The following is a 23,974-nucleotide window of genomic DNA, read 5'->3' on the forward strand; positions in this document are numbered from 1 at the left end:
CGGTCATCACTTTGTTAACAGTCTTTTTTTTTTCGGCAGCGCTTTCGCACAAATCGGCAATTCCGCTCGGTCTAGCGATTTAGAATCGCCTTACATCGTTATCAGCGAACAAATATCCAATCTACGTGCCCGAGCTGCAAGCCCGTGAATTACAATTGCAAAACGCCCACGAGCTTACGCAACGCAGTCGCACGCGCTATCGATGCTACAATCGCGCCTGTTCCGCGGAGCGGAATCAAAACGGATAAACAGGTTTTAAGTCGAAAAACACGTAAACAGGCATTGGACTTGATCTCCAATAAATTGGAAAATAAACGCACGCGATATGGGGGAAGAATTTGATCGCATTGTATTAATTTTTTTTAGACTGCCCATAAGAGAAAATAGACCATTAAAAAAATAAACTTATTGTTAGAATTATAACGAAAGAAATATTTTCAATAATATCGTATCTTTCTTAACATAACATTTTTCTAAGATATTCACGAATAGTGCATTTCGCAGGAAGATTGTATTCTGTAGTAAGATTCTGGTAAGGTCAAGTAATTCCAGCTCTAGATAATAAAATACAGACCTAGCTTGGAGTCAATTTAGAAGTGTATTGATTTATTGCCAACTAACTAACTATACTATACTATATATACGAGCCACATCGACGGACTAGCCAATGGTAAAAAAAAAACTCATACTCCCTGACGAATAATATCGATCGTGCGAGGGCTCTTTCGAAAAGTGTTGTGCCCGTAAATATACCCAGGTACTCCTCTCGAAGGTACTATTATCCTAAACGCCGAACGATCGTCGGTTTCTCTTCTCGTGCTAAATTGTCTTCGCGATAATCGGCGGTTCACGTTCTGCAGGAAATAACGCAGAGAACGTTCCTTTGCACATCCGAGAGAACGAAAGCTCAATTTCGGTTGTTGTTCTAATTATGAAGTAGCTCAAACATTTTCGGGAAAAAATATTACATTATAATTGCCGAAATTAATCAAAAAATTAATCAATATTAACACTGCAAGATTCCACATAATTTTTTGTATTATATTGTCATATTATATTATAGACACATTTCTCTCTTCAATCTTGAGCTAGGATGATCAATATTCAAATAGATCCTGTTTAAGAGATCAGCCACTTCCTGCCTGAATTATTTCTAATAATAAGTGAATATTATATTTTGATATCAAACGTGATTTGCCACGCCTTTTCTCGATCTCGCTCCCGCAAATGGTTTCGTAGGAGATACTACGCAAGTTTTCCCGTTGTTGAGGATACCTTCGGTCGCTTTCACTCGTTTTTCCACTTACTTTCTACAAACAGGTCGCCTCCTTTTTCTTTGCTCGAGGAAACAGGACCGACAAACGCGTTTTAGCGGTCGCTTTGTTCATGCAATAACTACTTGTCAACAACTATACTTTAAAGAAAAAGAGAGACCGAAAACGCACATCATCACTTTCCGCTTTGAAGTTTTCACAAAATGAAAAGCTTCTGCATTAGAGCCGTGCGTTTAGTCCTAAATATAACTATGTAATTTTCTTAATTTTTATAAACTTTCCTCGAGAAAAAGATAGCTTGCTGGTAAATATATATAGCAGCTTACATACTGTACTTTGGTTTCAATGACTACTTCTATTTTGCGGCAATTTCTATTTTCAACGAGGCATTAAAAAGTAATGTTTCGTCGACATTCGACATTCGTTAATATCAAGTTGTGACAGCTTGATAAAATCAAGAGATAATATACCTGGGCGACTAGACGATAATATTGCAAACGTGATCTGCAGATTAGATAAATAGAACTCAGAATTAAAGCACATTTGATGTTAAACATGAGATATACAGAATATAAATACGAGAGATAATTATGCGCCGTTTATCGATAATATGAACTTCATCTCGGCTTATTTAATAGAATGAAAGTAATCATGTGATTTTTAGTTATTTCTCTCCAAGAAAATAAGTATTTAAAGTTCAAACGGAACTTCGAACGAGAAATTAAACGACACGCTAGATCCACGCGCCAACAGCGTGCGTTTCCGCGCGAGCGAGCGAATAGCGATGCGAGCAAAAGAAATAGTTTCAGCGGATGGACGCGCGTCCATCCGCCGCATGATCAACCCTCCTCGTACCTCAGTGGAACTTAACACAAGCTCGAGTAAAGTCGATCAACGTCGTGTATCCATCGCTTAAACGTTCGCGCGGCTATCTAAATCTCCCTAATTATCGTAACAATTGTGCGATGATCGTGTCGGAGTGTCGGGCGGATGATTGTCTCCCGTCGTGTTAAAACGAATTCTCGTGCAAAATCTTCGACTATCGAGATTAAGAACAACGATCGCGCGGAGGCCTCGAAACAGAGGCTCCTCATATAAAATATACGCATCGAGGACGGATAAGAATAAGATCTCCGTCTGTATTCGAGACGACGCGTCGCTCACTCCACGCTGTGTACGTACACAAAATTAAACTGTGTTCTCCAATCTCCGATTTATTATTTTCACCGATCCTCCCGCGAATTCTCTCGCGCAACACCCGCTCCGCGTTCAAGTCTGAGCGGACCCCGGCTTCTCAGGCGATCTCGTCGAGATCGATCCTGAACAAATAGATTACCAGAATGTTTGCGATTAAGCACGAATTATAATTTGTTTAAAACACCTACATACATATATAGTATATGATGTAATATAACATTGCTAGACAGTATAGTACAAAGCAATTGAAACAAAGTATAAAATAAAATATTTTACAAAAATTTAAAAAAAATATGTTTCTCGTTATCCATTGTGAAATTATAATTCCGAATAAACCAAAATAATAAAAACATAAATATAGACGTCGAATAATATATGTAGGAAAATCTAATAAAATGTATATTAGACAATTAAAAATTTACGATAAGAAATTAATTAATTAAATTTACTGAAAAATTCAAGCTAATGAAATCGAGGCTCCTATATTGTACATACATAGCATTATATATATTTCTTTCCAAGGATAAGACATCCACAATCAAAATTCATCAGGTATTGTCCGATAGCGTTTATTTACTGACCTGAGAGGTAGGATTTGGCGCAAATGATGTAGCCACACATCCGTCCTATCTTTGTCCACACAGTCTTAAAAATCTCGGAGTTGTACATCGGTAAACAATGATAATCGCCCCTTTCTCTTATCTCTTCCTCAATTGTCCCACCACGGCATTCGCGCATTTGTACGTCGCGAGACATGTATTTTGCCGTTTGCTGTTGCACGAATGTCGTTGAACCCCCGTTCGTGAATTCACGCGGCGAAATGTCACACCGATCGTCGCAATTTCCAAGATCTCGGCTCCAAATCACGCGCGAGATTATGCAATCGTATGTTCGTGTGGGCAAGGTGCGCCCATGATTCTTGTAAAACGTTCACGTCGATATCAACCAATGAATCACTCAATCACGATTTATCACTCGATTATTAGCCGTACAAACGACATAATGTGCGATGATTATAGTCATTATACCTATATATATCATAATGATATCTATGTCATGCTATCGATCTTCTATAGTACTTTAGAATGTAATAAAAAATTGAAATATTTGCTCAAGAATTAGTTAGTAAGCAATAGTTAATAGTAAGTAATAAGTTGAAGTATTTAAAGATTTATGTAATCGTAAATGCTTCTCGTATATACTGAAAATCATTTTAAATTCGTATAATTGACCGGAAATATAAGTAGATATGTAAATAAAGATTCGGCAGTTGCACGCAGTTCGCACGTTCGCAAAACAATTAAGAAAATATGTATTACTTTATTTATTAATTAATAATACTGCGCTTTTCACTTTTTGTTTCCTGGACACTATTATATACTATATATATACTTGTATATATAGTATCCTTTTCTATAAGATCTTAAAACTTTCAAGTCTATTCTGCTTATACTACTGTAATTCATGAGCTGTTTTGCGGCGAACTCTCACTATTTATTCATAATTTTTATTATTAAAGGTAATTCTCAAAGTGAAACTCTAAAGTATATATCACGTTTTAAAGAGACTCCGGCCAATAATAAACGAGCTAGAGCGAGTAGTCGAGACGCAATCGGCGCACGATAAGTAATTAATTGTAATCGTTGACTCGTCATTAAATCGTGCTGTATCGTGACACGATCCTAATGGTCGTATATTATGTCACGGAAAGCGCGTTTTGTGTTCTGTCATTTATAGTGACGTTCGTACACGCGGTCCGTCCCTCTTTAACCAGCTGAGAAAACACGAAATTACGCGTACACCCACGTAATTTTCTCGTCCAACGAGCTCGCGGTGATTATTGTGCTAGGCTTTTACACTACCGTGCAAAACCATATTTCAAACTGTTTAAACTGAGCGACCACCTGTCAGATAAACCCATAATTCTAGAAACTTCATATGTACATAGCGTTTCGTAAGGCTTTCGAGCGACAAATATAAAGTTGCTTGTCTTTCTTGTGAAGAACTTAAATCAGTTTTAAAGAAGTTGGAAAAAAAAAATTTCGACAAATTAAACATTAGACATATGTATATACAAGTTGATAATAACAATTGTTCTTGAATTGCATCGAATAATCTTACGCGGTATCGCGTTAGATTCTTAAATTTATAAGTTTTATGGAATGTTGCAGTTTATATATCTTGCAAACATTTCCGAACAATGATAACGTCACTGATTTTTCATGAACGATTATAAGCTTATTTGGATACTAAATCATCTAAATGTGTAATATTTAGTAGAGTAAATTATAACAAGTCGAACGATATTCAAAGAAAGAATAATAATTCAATCGATTATCTTTTGAATGACAGAAGATGTACTGCGGCCGAAAATTTATGCAAGCATTGACGAACTAATCGCAGCATGCGCCGAGTGCCGCTTATCAATAAGCTTAAGGAATGCGCATAGTAAACGTCGTTTGTCAATGTAATGAAGATATGAACTAATAAATAGATATTTTCTATGATAGAACATGAATTTTTTACGCGTGACCATCCACGAAAATATGTTTCTATATATAATTTAATAATTCTTGTTCTATTATTTTATCGCAAACAGCAACTTTACTTTTAAACGAGTAAAACTGTGACTTATATAACCAAGCAATCAATTGAATTCGATTATCGAAGCGCGATGATACCACATTATGAAATAATGTCAGAGTAACGATTTAATTCAATAGAAAAATTTGTATTTGTAATATTTGTATTGTAAATTTAATGCTAACTTGATCCGTTCCTACCAAAAATTTACTTAATACTAGATAAAAAAAACATGTAGTAATGCACTATAAGATTCAGATCTGTAATAAAATTGTGAAATAAAAATAATTTGCTGAGTACGTATCACAAACTCGCTGTAGTGTCCGACTGGTTTGCATTTATACAAAAATCAAAAGCCTTGAACGCGAAAGTCAAGTCGACAATTTCTGATGTTAAGTAAAAGCAAAAAAATCAGTCCAAAACATTTGGAAATTCTTATCGAATACTGGTTTGTATACTTCAAAATAAAATATCAAAAGTGCATTTTTGTGACTAAAAAATCTTTCACATTTTAGTTTTGCTACAGAAATAAAATTTAATCGAATTTCGGACTCAAAAATTGCATTTCTATTATTCTTTTTGACCACTAAATAATTGATTTATTACAAAATAATACATATGATGCAGCTTTATAAGTCTCAAAAAGAACATTATGTTAAGTTTACCTTTTTATATTCAGATGGTTTATAGATTTCAGATATTTATATATTCAAACGTGTGATTTATTCTTTCACTTCATTTACTAGCGAAGAAAAATGAGCAGAATGAAAAGAAAAGATGTATACGATATGCGGATACGTAACGTTTTGCGATAAATGAACACCGGCGATAACAGAAACGATTAATGTTTTGCTGCTCGTCCATAAGCATGGCGAGTATAAAAAGCGATGTTACTGCCTTTATCTCGAAAAGAATATTCTTTTCTATCGGACGTTATCGAACGCCATACGCTTGTATTTCTTTTGACGTAATAGGAAACGTTAATCTGATTCCAAAGAAGCTTACGCGATCATTAGTTACTATCAATAATATAATTTTTCTCATTTCGTTAATAAAAATCCTAACATTTTTAATCCTTTCATTATTTTGCCTAAAATACGTGTTTATCCTTTTTGCATTTTTTGTTAGTATGAAAAATTTTTTTCCTTGCAAAAAAATGTAAAATTATATACGAGGTTTTAAATATGAATTAACATAACTTGTTATATTTAACAGTTAGTTTAAAAAAATTTAAACTAGATATGATAATTATATGAATCCTTATCACACTTTAATTTCAACTTTCGCGAATATAGTTTTGCGTCTAATTATTTATATCATATACTATTAGACTTGCTTATTCAAATTTATTTACTTAATGTAAATATAATGTATCTAAATATAAAAATATTCTTACAAACTGCTAGAAAAATCTTAACATGGAAATAATATTTAGCAGTAAGAGATTCTCAGTTGGAATTATATAAGTAAAATTATCGAATCTTCTTTATATGAGATTTGTCCTTTATATTTCTTCTCAACTAGACAAGAATTAGAACGCAAATTAGAACCAGATTTTACCCAATTTCCAAAATCATTATAAACAGCAGACATTTAAATGTCACAGTGTTTCAGATGTCAAGGCATCGTTGCGAAATCAATAGCGAAAAATGTAAAGTAGATTCCAATTTAAGCAACTCCTGTTATATCATTCAACATTGCATAATATTGTTGTCATCAATATCTCGTCTTTCTTTTTTTGCCCTGTGTGAATTTTAAATTATCGAGTGCTCGCAACTCGTCGCGTCGCGTAAAAGAGTCACGGTGCGGTCTTGCTTCGCGTATACTTGGTGCGAGACACTATATACCGTGTCTCTTGATCGTTGTAGGTATACGAAAAACATCACCCGTGACTGACTGAAGAGCGAGTAGATACGTGTTACGTAATAATATTCTAATACAAAATCGTTCGTTTTATAATTTCTCGTTTCACATACCACTTTCGGTGTTAATGTATGATTAATAAATCGTAATATTATTGCGATGTGACATGCAAAAAGAGGAAATAGCAATATATAGAAAGTTACGATTTCTCGGATACATTATTCAACCTTTTCAATATTGTACATGACTAACGTAGCACAATGTCAAGTGCACGATAATTTTCCGACATGTGTCAATAAAAAAATGCTTACACAATGATAACCGAGTATATTCTCCAGTACCTTCAATATATCGTAATCTTTCAATATTAATGCAACGCGTCTGACATAAAATGTGATATATATATAATTCAGATGCATATAATAAATTCTTAATTATTCTAAAATATCACACAACTTGTATACAAAATCAATTCGAGCGAATGAACGTGAATAAATATGAATAAACAACTTGTTTCAACGAGCGCCATATCACGGCAGCGTCGTTTGCATTTATCGAAGCTGTTAATTCGTGTTCGTTCGTGCTTTTACATGCTTTGTTTGAATCCGACTTAATATCCATTGTGACGTATTATGCAATGTCAAATATTGCGTCAAATATGTCAAATAATGATATCAAACAGAAGAGTTGTTTAATTCGGCTGGATCTCATTGCCGGATATAAAAAATCAATTATCATATCGTCCGCGATTCGAACTTTACTCGCTCTAGCGTGAAAGGCTTAATATAGGTGTACTCGGAAGAACGATACCAAAATAATCGACAGAATATCGGGGACATTGATAAGATTTCCTTTTCTTGACTCTTTAAATGATTCTCCGATTTTCGTCACCGAATAAATCCCGCAGATCCTTAACACTTGGAATCAGTACAAGTTTCGCGCTGTTTTTCGGACCGCGGCACTGTTGCGCTCGAGTTGGAGTTACTTCAGTCTATAAAGTCTATGTCGCACTTATTCTACCGGGATATTATTATCTCGAAGGCTGGAGAACTGTTCGAAGATTCGTCCCCTCGGAGGGACTTGGAACTTTCACGACGAATTTACGTCGCCTAATAGTTCATAAATCACTCATCCAAGACTCGCGCTAAGAAACTTAGTATTTGAAGTCGCGATTCTTCTTCTGTGAATAAGCAATATAAATTTTGGTTCAATTCAATTCCCATGGCCACAGAGACGGGAAAGTGCACTTTATGCCAACTATTCGCCACTCATATCGTAGTATATATATATGAGCGTACAGAGATTACTTTCGCCTATCTATATCGCGCGGAAGCCTAAGCTCCAGATTACACCGGTAATCGAGGCTCGATATTAATCGGCGCGATTTGTGCGTGCGTATCACGAGCTAAGTTACGAACCGGTTGCGCGTACTCGAGCTGACTGACTGACTAACTGACTGACTGAGAAGTTAACACTGGTGAGTGCGAGCGGAGCGTGTGGTAGGATCGGGGGACGACTTCTATGCCCACGCATGACTTCGTCTGTACGAGTAGAAAAATGGACGTAAGTATGCAATCGCGCGTGTGTGTGTGCTCACAGGTGCGCCGCGCACACGCACGTGTGCGTGAACGCGTACGAGTGTGCCAGCGTTAATGATTTCACATGTGGAAGCACATGATTTGCGCATATTTAAGACACATTAATTCATAAGAACGGAAGTGTCACACTAACACAAATCGGCTCTCTCCGCGAAAAGCGCGATAAGTGTGACGAATCGCGAAATGTAATATTATCGTTAATTTAATTGAATTTTAACTTTAATTTTATTTAATATAAACAATTTAATCTCTTATTAAATATAACACACTTTTTCTACACACCGGGAGATTATATTATTAGTCAGAACAATAAAAAAAGATTTAATGATTTCCAAGTGATGTATATAGATAATAAATAAAAGCAGGATGATCAGATTCTATCTTTCATCTTTTTATCGTAATGTTAAAGCAAACAGTCTTGTGAAATCTGTCTTTCTTTCTTGAGAAATTTGCGTTATCTTTCTTTTCCTAAAAATTTACATATTTTTGCACTTCGATGAGAAGATCGATAACTCACGTTCCGAATATTCTGAGCTCTGAGACATCTATTTTACATCACGATTGCCGATATACCGACAACGATTCACTCGCGCTGATAATACGATATCATTGTTTTCGAATACTCTTAATCTTCCACGTGACGGATATTGTAGATCGGGCAACAATATCGGTGGAAGATTTCGAGATTACCGAGATAGGTATCCTACCTCCGCTTTTCCTGGCACGGTACCAACCGCGCGGTCGAATCGTTAACCGGAAGCCGGAGTGCCGGAATGAGTACCATCAAGACAAAATTTGTGCTACATATTGCGACGGAGCTGAGGCCCGCTCGGATGAACTCGCGCTCGCTTAACTCGTTTTTCGGGTCGTTTTTCTACCGCACAACCTAAATTGCTATTTTTGCTGAAATGCATTAAAATAAATGTACGAACAGCATCTAAAAGTTGTATTTTAGTAAAACCGCTAACCGAAAATACAGCCATTCTGCAACGTTTGAATAATAAACGACAATTTCCATCAAAAGCAGTAATTAATGCTGATATACTCGGAATGTCTAAGCTGTTTCTATGATGTATTTATTGCGCGAGTTGCTCCAAATAATATATGTTCTTAAATGACAGAAATAATTATCTGATAACTAAATTTAATATCTGCACCGTTAAAACGAGTTAACGGACTGTACGCGTCATCTCGACGGATCATGTTCGATGGGACACTTCCTACCAGCGTGCCGTTACGCGCTGACGACGGTCGAGGGCAAAAAAATAAACAATTATTAATTCGCAGCCGCGTGGCAAAGGGGCGAACCAACGACGTGGCTGACAATGAGTTCAGTTCGCTTGGCCCCAATCGACGGTCGCGGTGACGCCATCGATATAAAGTTGCACGCGTGTGTTGACTAACTGTACTTCGCATGAAAGTAGGGGCGGTACACATACACGTAAGCAGGGTGTCCCAGAACCATCGCCAGACGCCAATCCTCTTAACTACTGAGGATAACAAGAAAATGATGGAGTATAAAATGGTCATTCAATTATAACCAATCGGAGACGGTATACGACTATGGACAAATTAATGATTTTAGAAAAATTAAGCTTCAGCTTAATTTTAAAGCAGACAGTTTGTCCCGAAATAAATCTTACTTTTATAGAATTTGAATACGCCAGAATGTTGCTAAGAAACAGTCTGAAATAGTAAATTAAAGTAAATCAAATTTTTCAGTAGATCTATTTCGAGTTTCTGTGATTTCAGGTTCTGCAGGAACAAAAATACGCTTCAAATAAACTTCAATATTGCCAAGAATAAGAGATACTGATCAATTTCAACTAATATTTCCAGACTTTACTACAAATATTCGTATTTTTGTTGAAAGTTAATAAACTAAAGTAAAAATTATTAAGACAAAATTGTGAACAAAAGAATATTACGTTGTTCGAAAAATTTATACGTATACATAGAAAGTGGCACAATTTCATATTCTATTTGTACATGTTTAATACGCATGCATGATATTGTATATAAATTGGACACATTAACACGCATGAAGAATGCTTGTATCACACTTGAGCTTGGATGTATATGCATGCGTATAAACGGCAAAAAGAGTGCGGTCAGCTCTCGTACGTGCTCCGACATACTATATGTAATACAGAAGAGACGACTACGACCGATGACACAAATAAATGTCGATTATTCTCGTTATCTTCCGACCGCGCGGTGCCCGAGACAATATACGACGAGACGCCAGTTTCTTCCAGCCGCGCGACGCGTCGAGTGAAAAGCCTTCGAGATAATTGAAAATCTCACTCATAGCACTCTTGACACTATATATTATTTAAATTATTGTACGTGGAATATGTAGGTGCATATGCAGCACCATTAGATATATGGTGCGTAAATGGAAAAGTAAAATAACTGCAGAGTATTTCTATTATACATATAATATCTATAAAATTCATGTATAAAACTATAAAATCTTTCAATTCTGCTCTTTACAGCACCATAAAACAATAAGTACAACGATAAAACAATTTTATTTCATACTGGTCCATTTTGGCGAAATTAGTTTCGACAATAAAAATTCAAGTTTTGAAAACAAAAATTATAGTTCCAAATATTTAACAGTTTTTCGATACAAATCAATATTATACAAAATTTCAAAATCCTGTTTTTAATTTTGTACAATGGAAAAATTATAAAACATTTGTGTGTGTGTTAGATACTTCTTTTTGATATATTTGTAATTTTATCGTAATACAATGTTTTAATGTTATTAAGAGATGTGCGCACCAAATGACATAAAAGGAAGCTTGAAAAATTAATACAATGACTATCTACGAATGGCGTTTGTAAAATCCAAATATTATGTAATTTCGTTTTAATGATCTTCTGTCCCTCTTTGCGAGACTTATCACGAGTGAACTGTATAATGTAGACCGGCGAGGAGAAATGAGTTAACTCTGCGCTTAGCGGTAAGTGACTCGTTGCACTTGCAGCTTTGTGACTAATAAACTTATAAATAGCCATCGTGAAATGGAAAGTAGTTGCGCCGTTAACATATTTCTTCGGATCCCGTTTAATGTTACAAATATATCGCGATTCATCAAAATGAGGTCTGAAACTAATCACGTTAACACCTCTTTTATTAAGCTGCTATCAATTAAATTGTGGTGTAAAAATAATATCTCATCAACAATTCATTTATCACTCTCGCATATACCTAACCATATATACGATACAAAATTTCGCTGTGGATCAGAATATAAAGGGAAACCTTGTTTCGGAGTATATCTTTATCGTTTGGCTCGGCGAGAGATAATTAATGTTACGAGAGTAGATAATAATTAGAAGACTTAGTGCGCCACATCAGCAGCATCTGATCACAGTTAGTCCGGCAAAATTGGAGCAGGTAATCGGTAACCTAACTCCCGGAGGCAGGCACCCACGCGTTATCCTTGCACGACGTGGAAACGAGGCGTCTCCGACACACGTCAGGCGTCACGACGGCGGCGAAACGATATCCGCGCTCTCAATGGCAAGCCATGCTTGTCCGGTACGGTATAACGCACGGTCGCACGTCGTTCAAGGTCTGTCTCACGCCTAAGCAAACTAGATGCCACGCATCTAGAACTCGTATACTTTTTAGCTACTTTTTAGTCTACGGATATACCTAATGGAACGCAAAGAGATAAAAAGAACTCTGAACACAACGAGTCAGCTAACACTTATGGTTTTTATGATTCACGATTTTTATAATCACTATATATGTTAATTTTTTGCTTAAGTACGTTCAACAATAACAAACATTTCTTAACATCTGTAATGTCAATTTCTTTCTATTAAAACGGAATATGCTCCATAATGCACAAAGCACTTTATAGATCATTATCGACTAGCCCCGCGTATATAATAATAGCAAAAGAAAAAATTATTCTTTAAATTATAAAATTTTTTTTTTTTTTTTTAATTCTATTTTATTTTTATTTTCCAATCCCTATCAAAATTGTTTGATTTTCAACGTTTAAAATTAAAAAAATATATATATATTGCAGTGTGTGCAATAATAAAGCTGATGAAGGAAGCAACCAAAGAAGAGAGAAATACATGAAATAAAAATATTCGGCGGTTTAAAAAAATTTCGCGCAAGCCTCACGAGTATTTAAAGCGGGTGAAAGAGAAAAGGTGTGTGTCAGACATGTGTTGTTCCATCTGTGCCGAGAGCGATGCATAAAAAAATACAAAGCCCGTGGCCGAAAGGCAAACGTGATGCGATCGATGGAATGAACAGCGTTGCAACTTAAATTACACATTGCGGAAAAACGCATTGCTCCGATCAAATCTGGCGGGGAAATAAAATGTTGCTTCTTTGAAACGATAAGATAAACCGTTCGCGTTATCTGCAAAATCGAATATGCAAAAGCACGTGGAAAAAAATAGGTGTATTCTACGTAAATGCTATCACCGAGACACAAAATGCTATACGTAAAAACAAACGCATAACTTTCTCCGAGTCGTAAAAATATATCTGCTGTCTTCGTTATAAGTGTTTGACTACCACTCCATGATTTACATACATAAAGATATATAGATAAAACCTACTCTTTTCTAAAAAGGCGATTGGTTTATTGCATGGTTATTAAATCAATTTTTGCAAAATAAAATCCTGCAAAATATTTTAGTAAACTAGTTCATGGACAGCATGAGAAAATATTGTCTTTTTATCCAACTTTTACAGAAATTCGTGAAAATCAACAAAAATATCGAATTTCAATTTTTCCACAATTTAATATGAATCACCGGTAGTTATATAGGTATACGTAATGTTCCTGTCTTTCCACAAGCACATTATGTAACAAATTTGACGTTTGCAACATTTTTTCAAAGGCTGTATTCATTTTACAAAATAATTCTCACGTTAAAGATTCACGCTAGGAGAAACTTTCACCAGTACTTATAGCCGTAATCCCACTAAATTCATAGTATTCGTACTCGCGTGTTCTCATGTGCAGTATAGTCAAGTACCTTGTAGCCTAACTATCGAGAATTAGAAATGATCGATGGATGCCTGTAACACATAATATTACTCTCTCTCTCTCTCTCTCTCTCTCTCTCTCTCTCTCTCTCTCTCTCTCTCTCTCTCTCTCTCTCTCTCTTTCTTTCCCCCTCATCTTCCTTCTACCATCCTCAGATGTACCTATCTATTGATCGTACGCTTACACTGTGGGAAGATTCTCAAAATACAGTAATTGCTCCAGGTATATAAAGCAAACATTCCCGATACCTTGGAACATTTCGCTCTTCTCTCTTTCTCTTTCAAAGAAAGCTCAACTCGTGCTTGTGTGTTGATAAAAAGATAAAAATAACAATATATATGTCAAATAATACGACTGAAAGATATAACAAAAAAATCTGATAATTTTTCGAAAAATATACCAATTGTAATTTAAGATGAGATTACATTGGCATATTTATATTTATTTTAATACATATATTAATTATATTTTAAATTTGAACTAGAAAATATATCGTTTCTGTAAATACTACTCAAAGTTTATTTAGAAAGTAAAAGAATTACTATCAACTCACATATAAAAGACTTCTTTGATGTGATATCTTTTTTTTCATGCTTATCATTACGAAGGCATGAAGATATGTGCATGTCTCGTTTGTCCTAGATTTCTCGTTTCCTAACATCTATGTATTCTTTAAAAGCAATTGAGTCGCTTAGTGGCATTAATTGTTCCGTATTGAACCATATCAAATCGTTATTATGCATATATCTCGTTTTATCGTTTGCGCCAGTAAAAGTTACGAGGAAGTTTCATGCCTCACTATATTAAATTCATGACGCAATTACGTTTTTTTTTTGTAAATTGTAGCGCGATAACAAGGACGGATTAGAAGCCGGCGCCGATATATAACCGAAGAGCGTATAGCCGCGCGAGATTAACCGCTGCACTTAAGAAGCCTAAGAACGAACCCATTACATAGGAAGGTGCTAAATGTGGTTCCGCGAAGTGGTTCTGGCCACGCACTCGCATCTCCGCGATATATCCGGAGAGGTTTATGACGCAAGCGGCATTGCCGCTCACAATGACGAATGTATGGCTGCGGCGCATTTATCCCTCTCGAAAGTCGACGAACCCCGCGGCGTTCTCGAGGTCAGCCTCGAACTACGAAACTGACGAAAACCAAGTAATGACGGTGTAGGACGTGCAATTACGCTAAGTGCGATCGTTACGACCGCTACGAATGGTTCGGCGTCATTAATTATTCACCGAAACATCGCAATTTCGACGGGAGCTTCATCAGAGAAAGGAAACATCATAATAAAAAACATATCATGAATGAAATATATTAATTATTAACATTAAATAATAAATGTTAATAATATATTAATCATTCCTTTATGGCCTAAAACAGAATAATTATATTGCATTATTAGAATATCATTATCATTATATAGTTTATAGATATAATAATGATATTATCATTTTTTCATTTTATATCTATAATATAGTGAACCATCTAATTTCGAATACTTATTATATATCACAGAATTTATATGCTTTGCGCCGTACGTTAAAGAAATCACGCTTATTTTTCGTTGCGAAAGATTGCACGTCGCGCGTCGTAAACATTATATTTTACCGTTGACGTTTCACGAATTGTAGACGCAAACATGGTAGTATATTTTTCTTTAATTCTCTTGAAAATATGTAATATCTTGTAATTTTATAAATGTATATTATAATCTATTTAAAAAATGTGTCAATTGACGAACAAATCATTAAAATTTCAATAAACTTTATTCGTTTGTACATGAAAAGATAAACTACTTTCTTGGCTATTTTTTTTACTAAAGTGACTAACTTAAATACGAATGTCCTCAAAAAATATGTCTTAGAATTTCAGGCGCTAATAATGTCGTAAAATAAGGTGATTAATAGACGCGGACGAGAATACAAATAAAAATAAATCGTTGATGACGTCTTTATCAGAGCAAATTACGACACGACGAAAAGAGATACGTTGTATTCCTCGTTGAAGGCGTGTTTCCGATGGTATATATTTTCGAAAGTAGATAATAAAATCGTTAACGCACTTCGTTAACTACGTCCAAAGGATGAACAAATTTTATACGACTCAATAAAACGCCGTTATATCCGTAAAACAGAATTATCTGCTACACATGTCTCCCGACGTTTCTTTCATCTAGGAATCTCTTATTCGATTTGAAGTATAATAATTTCTAATGTCCAATTTTGTTGGACATTAGAAATTTTTCAACGTGCAGTTTAGAAATGTTGCTCTATCTCTAACACATCAAACTCTTAAAAAAAAAATATATATATATATATATATATATATATATATATATATATTAAAACTGAAGACCTTGAATAAGATGCAGGATAAGACTTTATTGTCAATTTTTACCTAAGAAGCTTATCTCACGACACTAAAAGAGAGGATTAAATAAGAGACTACATAGAAGATCTTGTGCGCATATAAGTTGAACGGCCGATTTCGAAAGGCTTGAGAGCCTTTTATTGCGCGAAAACCGTGCACTCACGCGCGCCGGGCGCGCGAGGTAATAACAATAATCCCGTAACACACGTGCGCGAAATACGCTCGTGAAATAAGTATGATAGCGGGTCGAGATTGTCGACCCGATGACCCACTTTTATTGACGGCCAGGACACGCACTACCATCCCGGTTAGCTGGTCCTGCGGAGTCAAGGTTGGCGTTGTGCCGAATGACGACGACGCCGTTCCAAACGGCTTACGAGGAGACGGGAAAATTTGGCCTGTCTTTTTATTGCCCTAATAAACTCGATGTCGTGAGTATTTGAACACGAAGCGTTTCCTTGACCGAGATAATAATATGACGTGAAAAGTTATACCGTGTTGATAGTATCTCAGAACTATATCCTGCAATTATCACGCTTGCACCTTCGGATGCATCCCATGACGATCCAACTTGTTGGTATTTTGGCAAGTTAAATATTTTACGAGACAATATTTTTAAAAATCTGTAAAAAACTTTCTCAAATCAAACAGGCGGTATACTGTTAGATACTATTATTCTATATCTTATTCTACTATTTTTAATTTACTTTAACGCAAACTTGATCTATATGCCTTAATTGTAGAAATGCGCAATGCCCAAAAAATGATTAAATTTTGTAATCAATAAAATCAAATTAAAGAAGAATAACTTATGTAAACGATAAATACAAAATTTTCCTTGTAAAACTTTATCTAGAAATAGAGCCTTAAAATTCATGCTTAGGAACTAGAAACAAATTTTCTTGGTATAAAGTGAAATTTATGCTAAAGAGCGGTGATGTCAAATTTGTCGAAAAATTCGTCATCGAAAATGAGTTTATATCCGAACAAAACTGGAATGATAATGGAAGTAACCAGTAACCTAGATTCGATAGACTGAAAAACATTGTTTACCGATTCCAAGAATTTCGACAAAAATACGTGATTTCGATATCGGATCAACTTATAGTTACAGTAGATGCAAGAATAACGCAGCGTAACCTCGATAAATAGATTTGCAAAAGTAGTTCATGCATGGGTCAAGCATGCAATTATATCTACTGTCAACTGAATTAAAATGCATGGAATAAGGATAAGAAAATACAGTTATATCGCAGTGCGTATTTTAATAGAAAATAGTTTGAATATTCTGTATTTAAAAATCATCCTGCATTGTCAAAAATTAAATGCCAAAAATCAAATATATCTTTCTACGCTTTTAAAATAAAGTACGATAATGTATGTTTGATGACCGAGTTGACTTAGAATAAGATCATCGAATGTCCCTGTTTCGTTATAGCTATAGCGCGAAAAATCGAAGCTGCGCGTTGCAGCGATAATATTCTATAAAAATGTATGTGTTGATACAGATTAATATCTGTTAATGTGCAATACGTCTGAGAATAAAATAATACATATCCCGATAAAGTTCGACTTTATAGAAATTATATGATGCGAGTTCTGCTTAAATTTAATACGACTTCTACCAATATCTTTAACGTTAATTATTTTTCATAAGCGTAACACAATAATTAATTTAATAACTGATCTTATACAAAGCAAAACTAATATGTAAAGTGTACAGATTAAAATATGCCTTCATCCACAATAGATTAATCTTTTAATTTCTTATATGCCTTCTTTAAGTTTCATCAGAATGATATTATAATTTTTGATTCATAATTCACTTGAGTTTTTAAAAATTCAATTTTTTACATTACTATTTTATTACTAGAATGGAAAGTTCTTATATTCTTGTATTAATACTGAATTGCATGTACTATACATACTCAACATAGTTAAAAAATTAACGAAATATTGCCTCCATTGAAATTGACCGCCGACCTGATCCAAATATATAGCTAAATATAGCAAATATACCTAATAGTTTTACTAATTTAATTGCAAATGACAGTACGATCAGTTTCATTATTCCCGAAACCGAGTAGGGATTCAACAAATCGGAGAGGACCAAACGGTGCAAAAGCGATGCTGAGAGTAATCTCGCGACGATTGATTGCGAGCAGACGAGAAGTATGGACCACCGTGCATTCAAGTTCCGTGCCGTAATGGAAAAGCGAATTGAAACGTACTCCCCATTATCGACATCCACGTATCCGTCCGGGTGAATTCGATATGACAGTTAGCAACGTCATCGTGATATCAAAATCAAATACACATGTGTATGACTATGGGCTCGGTAATCTTTCACCGAACGTCCGCCAATTCGATCGCGGGATAGGTCGACCGACCAATAATACCCATCGCGAAATATCGACAGAAAAAAAGACATACGGAATTTTTAAGAGTTTCAGCCGATTGCATACCGCAGTTGCGCCATTTTCACCGTCGAACGCTAGCAATCAGTTGATGGCTACATTTTAATGAAAAAGGATAAAGATCAAAGGAGAATCGAGATAGTAACGTGAAGCTGAAACTGTAATACCAATTGAACAATTTCATTTGCGCTTAGAAAAACAGCGCAACATATCGAAACATTTGATTTGCAAAAGCGATCCTATTTAAAAAAATATATATTTTTAAAAAAGTATAAATAATTTGAAAAAAAACTAATAATAAAATTAATAAGAATGTAAGAAATGATGTTTAGAGTGTAATATAGAAAAAATGAGCTTTCCATTTTCAAAGATAATCAAAGATAATCATTGTATCGTTATTCATTTCTTTAAAAATAAATAGTTGTGCTAAGAAAATTGGAAAACATTTTTGGCTACAATATCTCGTATTATTTAGCTAAGTAATCTTATTACAGGCAATCTTATTACAAATATATGCCTTAAGGTCTGTATATGATTTTGAGCGCCTCATTTATGACCTGCATCATATTTCACGCGATTATTTAAGCAAGTGAAATTACGTGCGACGCCGACATAAAATTATTATGATGCTCTAACCGATTCACAAGGGTTTTAACGTGTAATTGCGGCAGCAAGTCGGAAGAGGAAAAGAGAAGCGATGACAGCGTTTCGGCTGGGTAAAAGAAATGTCCGTGCCATGTCTTACGTTATTATCGCGGTTACCGTTAATAACGTTACCGGTCTTATGGCGCTACGCCGCCTTCGTTATATCCCTGGAACCTCGTTAAAAAACACACGTCCCGAGAGTGATGACATTTGACGTCAAGCAACTTGCATCTCTTTAAAAAATTTATCGGACAGAAGCAAATATCATAAAATAGACAAGTCAAAATACTTTAGCGTATCTCGGAGATTATAATTATAGAACTAAAAATTCTAATATAACAATATCGAAGTCGCAATCGTTTTCGGTTTGCAGACAATCAGTTTGCAAATGCTTAATAATATCGCGTGATTATTTGAATGTTAATGTTTGATTTGTACAATATAATATATCAATTTATTTCTATTTTTCTTTGGATTATAAAAGATTAGAATAAAATTGGCACGTTACAAAGATATGGTACAATTAATAAATCATGAGCGGCACGCTCGTCACTTGTAGGACTCGCCGCGGCCGAGCGGAGGCGGCAAGGGGAGACAAGTAGGCGTAATAGTTGTCGAAAATCGCAATTAATTCCGACCTCGAATGCGCAACTAATTCCGACCACTGCCGTATAATATATGAGTATTTTATATGTATTTTTGTACACGCGTAATAAATCGGCAAACGATAATCCAAGATCAAATATTAATCTGCCCTATAGCCCGTCGATTTCAAGGCAATGGATCTACGGAATCATTATACTATATTATCTGTAATATTCTTATATATTTTCGAATTGTTTCATAATACATCTACATATACTTTAATACGTGTATCTTTCATACAATCTTTCATAAATCTATCACTTTTCAAATCAAAATATAAAAGATTCGATTCACCGGTACGATGCGCAGCGGCGGAGTTGCAAACATTCACATTATAGCAACACTCGAAATAACTGTCATGAAATAAAATACGGACGAATAATTTTGACAATAAGAGAGAGAGAGAGAGAGAGAGAGAGAGAGAGAGAGAGAGAGAGAGAGAGAGAGATAAAATAATAAATTATTCACCTATGGCTGCTTTTCGTCGTCGCTTGCGCGATGCCTGCCGGGCTTCCTCCTCCTCTCAGGCTTCGTTTTGTTGCACTCACATATCATTCACTCATGAAAACACGATCGGGTAATTACGATCGCGCGTGTACTAATTATCGAAACACGATCGCACGATTTTGAAGGATTACTCCCAAACCGATATTTCCCGATAACTATCGCGATTACGTTGGTAGCACGGTGATAGCGTGTACAAAACAGCGGTTTCGCAAAAACCGCGGGTCATATCGGCGCCGTGTGTAAACCAATTCGTTGTTAGCGCGAAATATTTGATGCACGATTTTAAAATAAATCCATGCACTCTGCCGCATATTCTGCTCTTCATCTCTCATATTAATTATTAATTGAAAAACGGCCAATCTATCAGCGACTCCGTTAATTGAATTACTCGGTGACCTACTGCGATCTCCAACCAAAAATTGGCAGATTTTGACTGGCGAGAAACCCAAAAAGTGTGTTGCGAGATAGTATAAGCATGCAGTGTGCGAATGTAAGCAGTAAAGAAATGATCCCCATCCCTTCGAAGTTTACTGTTAACGATTAAATCGGAAATATCTACGAGGCTGTCGCCGCGACACACTTCGTTAATCGTGAGAACTACTTATCGCACGGATTGCTGTTCACAAAGCGTTCGTAAGAAATGATCGTATTAGACGTCTCCGTTATAGTGCCTCACGTCGTGCCTCGAAGAGTAATGCGATAAGACACGGAAGACATCCGCGCCGGCTAGAGTCGCGCGAATAATTGAGCGGCGAGTGCGGCGACCTTGAACGGCGCGGTGCGACACAAAAAAACAAATATCAAGGCCGTGTGTCAACTGTCAACCGTCGAACATTTAAACGCGCTGTAACGTTGTACACCAAATACTACATTCTTCGTATTTCCGATTAATTATTAATACGCATAGTCACGGATATACCGCAGATCCGTTTTTTAACGCGCTGTGAAACAACGTTGATCAAATAAATAATAATAAATTTTAATTTTAATTTTTTGATCAAAATAGAAAAACTTCATCTTCTTTAAAGTTAAACTCAACATTAATAATTCCTCTAAGTGTAGTAATTAATTAACTCAAATTTTCATTAAAAGGAAAAATTAAATAATATGTAAGTAAAACAGTTAAAGAGTTTGCTATTAGCAGTCAACTGTCAATAATTATATCAGCGGATTGTTACAGCATAATATATGTATCTATGATATGTAATATATCTGCGTGTCAAAAATTAAAAAAACGAAATCAAGGCACTCAATATTATCCGAGAATGTGAAAATCAATAAAAGACAATACATTGACATACCTGCAATAGTAGTTATAACATGCAAATTTTACGCTATATTGACTACAGCTATATATATCAAATTTAATCAACTCTGATGATCGTCGTAACTCGAAGAGCATCGCGACTTCGATATTTCCTATAAGTATTAGAATTTTTAATTAATCTCTAAAATACAATATTAAAATATCGTCTGTAATAATTGCGGAGTATCCTGTACCAATTTCCCATATATGCCAATTCCAGTACGTACTGCAGTCAAATATGTCGATATTGGTTTGAAATTCAAGAGAAACTTCGCGGCAATGCTAACGCAATATCGAAACAGATATTGATGTACTTTCAACCAGTATGCTGTGCTGCATCGGCTGAAAAATTACAGCCGGATGTCAGTTCGCGAGGGCTATTGTCAGTATCCTGCGTGCTCGCGCATTTCACACGCGCGTGAATGCACGCGAGCACATAATATACGTATATGCGTCGTGCGTGCGCGTCGCGTCGCGTTGCGCAAGTACACGCTCATTGCGCAACGTGGCGAACGAAATAAACGGGACGGGATAGCCCCGTTAACCTATAATCGTTTATCTTACTTGGAAATTAATAAAATCGGAAAACATATCGTTCGTTTTCATAGGAACCAATAATGACAATTATCTTTAAAAATAAAAAAGAGTAAACGCGCGATCCTACCTAAATTATTTAATAGATTTACTCAAGGATATATTCAAACTTCGGGTATTCTGCAATATTATATTTCATTTCTGGGCATTTCGTAATATTGAATTCCATTTTTATAACATTTACAATAGCCGGTTAACATAAAATTAGGCAGCTTTCTCGCGAAGTGAAATATCGTAAATGATGAAATAGCGGTGCACTGTCGCGAGTAAAAAATAACGCGATATTTCGTCATGCATGTATTTTTAGGTTTTAAAATTTTTAACAAAAGAGAGTTATGGGAATAATCTACCTCACCATCGAGGTGCGCTCCGTATATTTTCGCACGGTATCGAAGTGTCATTACTCGTCGCCAAGCATCGTGCCGATTAAATCGCGTTACCCCGAGAGTATATTACGCGAAATCAATACTCGAAGAGAGCACCTCGTTATTCTCGATTCCAGCATACGAGAATACCGTTTTTCAACGCGAGAGCGCGTATCACCTTGACCTAAAAAAATCCTGCCGCGGACGTGGACGTCCGCGTTTTAACGCCGTCCGCGCGGTACTTTATTGCCGCTCACCTAATCCATAATTCCGTCACGCATCGAGCTTTGATACCGGTTTCATACTTTCTCGAACATATACGTGCCGTTGAGATGCCGAAATAGCAGCTGCGACTCGGAATAATAATTATTAACCGCACCGTGTACGCCGGTATTTCTTCCGCATCAGAGGATTAACTTACGGCACGTTGGATTAATATATCCTTCACTTTAATCAAGTCATTCAAATTGAAATATGGATGACGGATATAAACCAGCGATCGAAAATAAAGATACGAAAGAAAATTAATATATATTCGTAATGAAGCAAAGACGCATCATTTCACTCTTTATTTCTTTGAATCATTCTCAACTATAAATTATACAAATAATTAAATTTTGTAGTAGAGTTTATTATCTTATTGGTGTTTTCTAGTTATTAAACTGCTTTTTTATTTCCGATAATTAAAATGTAAAATACGACATCGCGATGTAGCATAAATTTAATACTTTTTGCGCAGAAATCGATATGTATAAATAAAGATGCCATAAGTTAGCAAAAAATGTTAATTTCATTTCCTTATTCATTATTCAACAATTATCATAAATTATCATTTTTCTTTAATCTTACTGTCTAATTGTCAATAGATAATATGCTGATATACATTGTGTTTGCATTGAAAAGTTTTAGATGGCAATGCGAACAACTATAAGTATAGTTTCGTTATAATGGTAAAACATTATATAATATTATATAAGACAGAGAAACTTTAATAAACTCAATAATGTACGAAAGTGTACACTTGCTATATTGCGAGAAATTGAGTTTTCTGAAGTTTTGAGACATATATATAGTCTGCTCATACGTTATACCTTGCACTTCTTTGTCAAATACATCGAGAAGAAAAAAGTCAAAATTAAGAAAAAGTAACGGTAAAAAAATAATTTAGTTTTTGTTATTTATCTAAGCAACGTTTTATCTTATCGCCAATTTTGCGGACAGCGACTGAAATAACATACAAAATCCAAATTCATCGAAATTATATACCATGATGACTGCTTTTAAACCACTTATCCATGAGACAATAATTTCCATTTCTAATATATTATTGTCAATCCTAAATCCATATAATAATATAATTTTTTCATACATAAAAAACAAAAAATATTAGATAATAGCTCATATTCATTATCTAGGATTTTATTCTAAAAAGAATTAATTATAACTTTAGTCACAGACAATCTCTAGCACTCCAATAATTTTAGAGAAAGATAGATAGACTACTCCTAATACAATTTTGTAATTCCACCGTTTTTGTATATTTTTCGATGTCTATATATTTCTTTTT

At 35.1% G+C, this 23,974-nt stretch overlaps 1 protein-coding gene across 3 annotated transcripts in view; it reads right to left on the minus strand.

The window, feature by feature from the left end:
• Trc (Serine/threonine-protein kinase tricornered) overlaps positions 1 to 23,974 on the minus strand; it is a 131,249-nt gene that overhangs the window by 56,275 nt on the left and 51,000 nt on the right. The window contains exons 1-2 of one of the 3 annotated variants that reach the window (XM_077419580.1): positions 7,728 to 8,342; positions 3,053 to 3,499 (exon numbers count right to left, since the gene is read on the minus strand). The exons of the other annotated variants lie outside the window; for them this stretch is intronic. Of the exons in view, the coding sequence (XP_077275706.1) occupies positions 3,053 to 3,227 (175 nt within the window). The 5' untranslated portion in view covers positions 3,228 to 3,499; positions 7,728 to 8,342. Of the gene's footprint in view, positions 1 to 3,052; positions 3,500 to 7,727; positions 8,343 to 23,974 lie in introns of those variants that run through there. 3 annotated transcript variants of the gene reach the window in all.

The sequence above is a fragment of the Temnothorax americanus genome, unplaced genomic scaffold, assembly GCF_048541705.1.
Source record: "Temnothorax americanus isolate GAGA-0224 unplaced genomic scaffold, ASM4854170v1 Scaffold56, whole genome shotgun sequence".
NCBI classification, from domain to species: Eukaryota; Metazoa; Arthropoda; class Insecta; order Hymenoptera; family Formicidae; genus Temnothorax; species Temnothorax americanus.